This window comes from Biomphalaria glabrata, chromosome 3 (assembly GCF_947242115.1).
Source record: "Biomphalaria glabrata chromosome 3, xgBioGlab47.1, whole genome shotgun sequence".
In the NCBI taxonomy this organism is placed as follows: domain Eukaryota; kingdom Metazoa; phylum Mollusca; class Gastropoda; family Planorbidae; genus Biomphalaria; species Biomphalaria glabrata.
In genome coordinates this window covers 14,009,235-14,010,913 of record NC_074713.1, presented here as the reverse complement: position 1 = coordinate 14,010,913, position 1,679 = coordinate 14,009,235, and the positions used below count along the sequence as shown (strand labels likewise).

General features: G+C 42.2%; 1 protein-coding gene across 1 annotated transcript; it reads right to left on the bottom strand.

The window, feature by feature from the left end:
- Positions 1–304: 304 nt before the first annotated feature.
- LOC129925012 (uncharacterized) lies at positions 305–1,246 on the bottom strand. Its single transcript, XM_056022864.1, has one exon. It carries the CDS (start codon positions 1,244–1,246, stop codon positions 305–307), a length of 942 nt encoding a protein of 313 aa, XP_055878839.1.
- Between the last annotated feature and the right edge of the window lie 433 nt (positions 1,247–1,679).

Here is a 1,679-nt window from a genome sequence, read left to right as displayed (position 1 = left end):
GTCTTGATTTTTTTTTTATTTTTGTTGTTGTCTCGGGACCAAGAGTGTCTTGGGTTATGCCGATATTCAAGTTGTGTCCAGAGGGAAAATGTTGATGAGAGTGACCCTCACTAACCATTGGGTCTGCTAATGATCCAAGTGTTACTTGAGTGACCAACGGCTACTTTAGCTGAAGGGAATATCTGGTGAATACAAATACGGAATTTCGACGCTGACACTTCCGTTAAGCCAAGGTCATCAGCGGCTAAGAGGAAGCCACTAGAAAGATCTGGTCAATAAAACGAGTGCGGTTTTTGTGGCAAAACTAGAAGAAAAAAATGATAACCAGAATCAACATGTAAGATGTCCAGTGTGTATCTGTGTAGACACCTAGGTAGGTCATCTCTGTGTAGACACCTAGGTAGGTCATCTCTGTGTAGACACCTAGGTAGGTCATCTCTGTGTAGACACCTAGGTAGGTCATCTCTCTGTAGACACCTAGGTAGGTCATCTCTGTGTAGACACCTAGGTAGGTCATCTCTTTGTAGACACCTAGGTAGGTCATCTCTCTGTAGACACCTAGGTAGGTCATCTCTCTGTAGACACCTAAGTAGGTCATCTCTGTGTAGACACCTAGGTAGGTCATCTCTCTGTAGACACCTAGGTAGGTCATCTCTCTGTAGACACCTAGGTAGGTCATCTCTCTGTAGACACCTAGGTAGGTCATCTCTGTGTAGACACCTAGGTAGGTCATCTCTGTGTAGACACCTAGGTAGGTCATCTCTGTATAGACACCTAGGTAGGTCATCTCTGTGTAGACACCTAGGTAGGTCATCTCTCTGTAGACACCTAGGTAGGTCATCTCTGTGTAGACACCTAGGTAGGTCATCTCTTTGTAGACACCTAGGTAGGTCATCTCTCTGTAGACACCTAGGTAGGTCATCTCTCTGTAGACACCTAGGTAGGTCATCTCTCTGTAGACACCTAGGTAGGTCATCTCTCTGTAGACACCTAGGTAGGTCATCTCTGTGTAGACACCTAGGTAGGTCATCTCTCTGTAGACACCTAGGTAGGTCATCTCTCTGTAGACACCTAGGTAGGTCATCTCTCTGTAGACACCTAGGTAGGTCATCTCTGTGTAGACACCTAGGTAGGTCATCTCTGTGTAGACACCTAGGTAGGTCATCTCTGTGTAGACACCTAGGTAGGTCATCGCTCTGTACACACCTAAGTAGGTCATCTCTGTGTAGGCAATGCAGTGGGTCATGTGACTCATGTGTGTGTATGAGTAGATAGGCCTATATCAGTAGGTTCAGTTTGTGTGTAGAAATCCTAATAGGTCTGTGTATATGTGTGTAGACAACAAAATAGGATATGTGTGTGCGTGTTGACATTGCAATAGAACATTAGACCTACATGTGTCAAATCTTATGGGAGTCTAATACAGGGGTCGGCAACCTTTTGAGTCGAAAGAGCCAAAAATTACAATTTACGAAATTTCAAAGTTTCTAAAGAGCCGCAAAGTTTTTTCTTTTCAATGAAATGGTACTCACACAATTGTTTTTTTAAATAAAAAAACGAATCTATTTATTCATATATAAGTAGTGTTTTTCACAACACATTAGATAATATATATATATGGCATTATTAGATAATTATTATTATTTTACATCTCGGTAACAACTTAAGCAGTTAGACAT

Bases quoted from the DNA above. Each gene is read 5' to 3' on its own strand.
- LOC129925012 (XM_056022864.1), bottom strand. From the start codon at position 1,246: ATGACCCACTGCATTGCCTACACAGAGATGACCTACTTAGGTGTGTAC.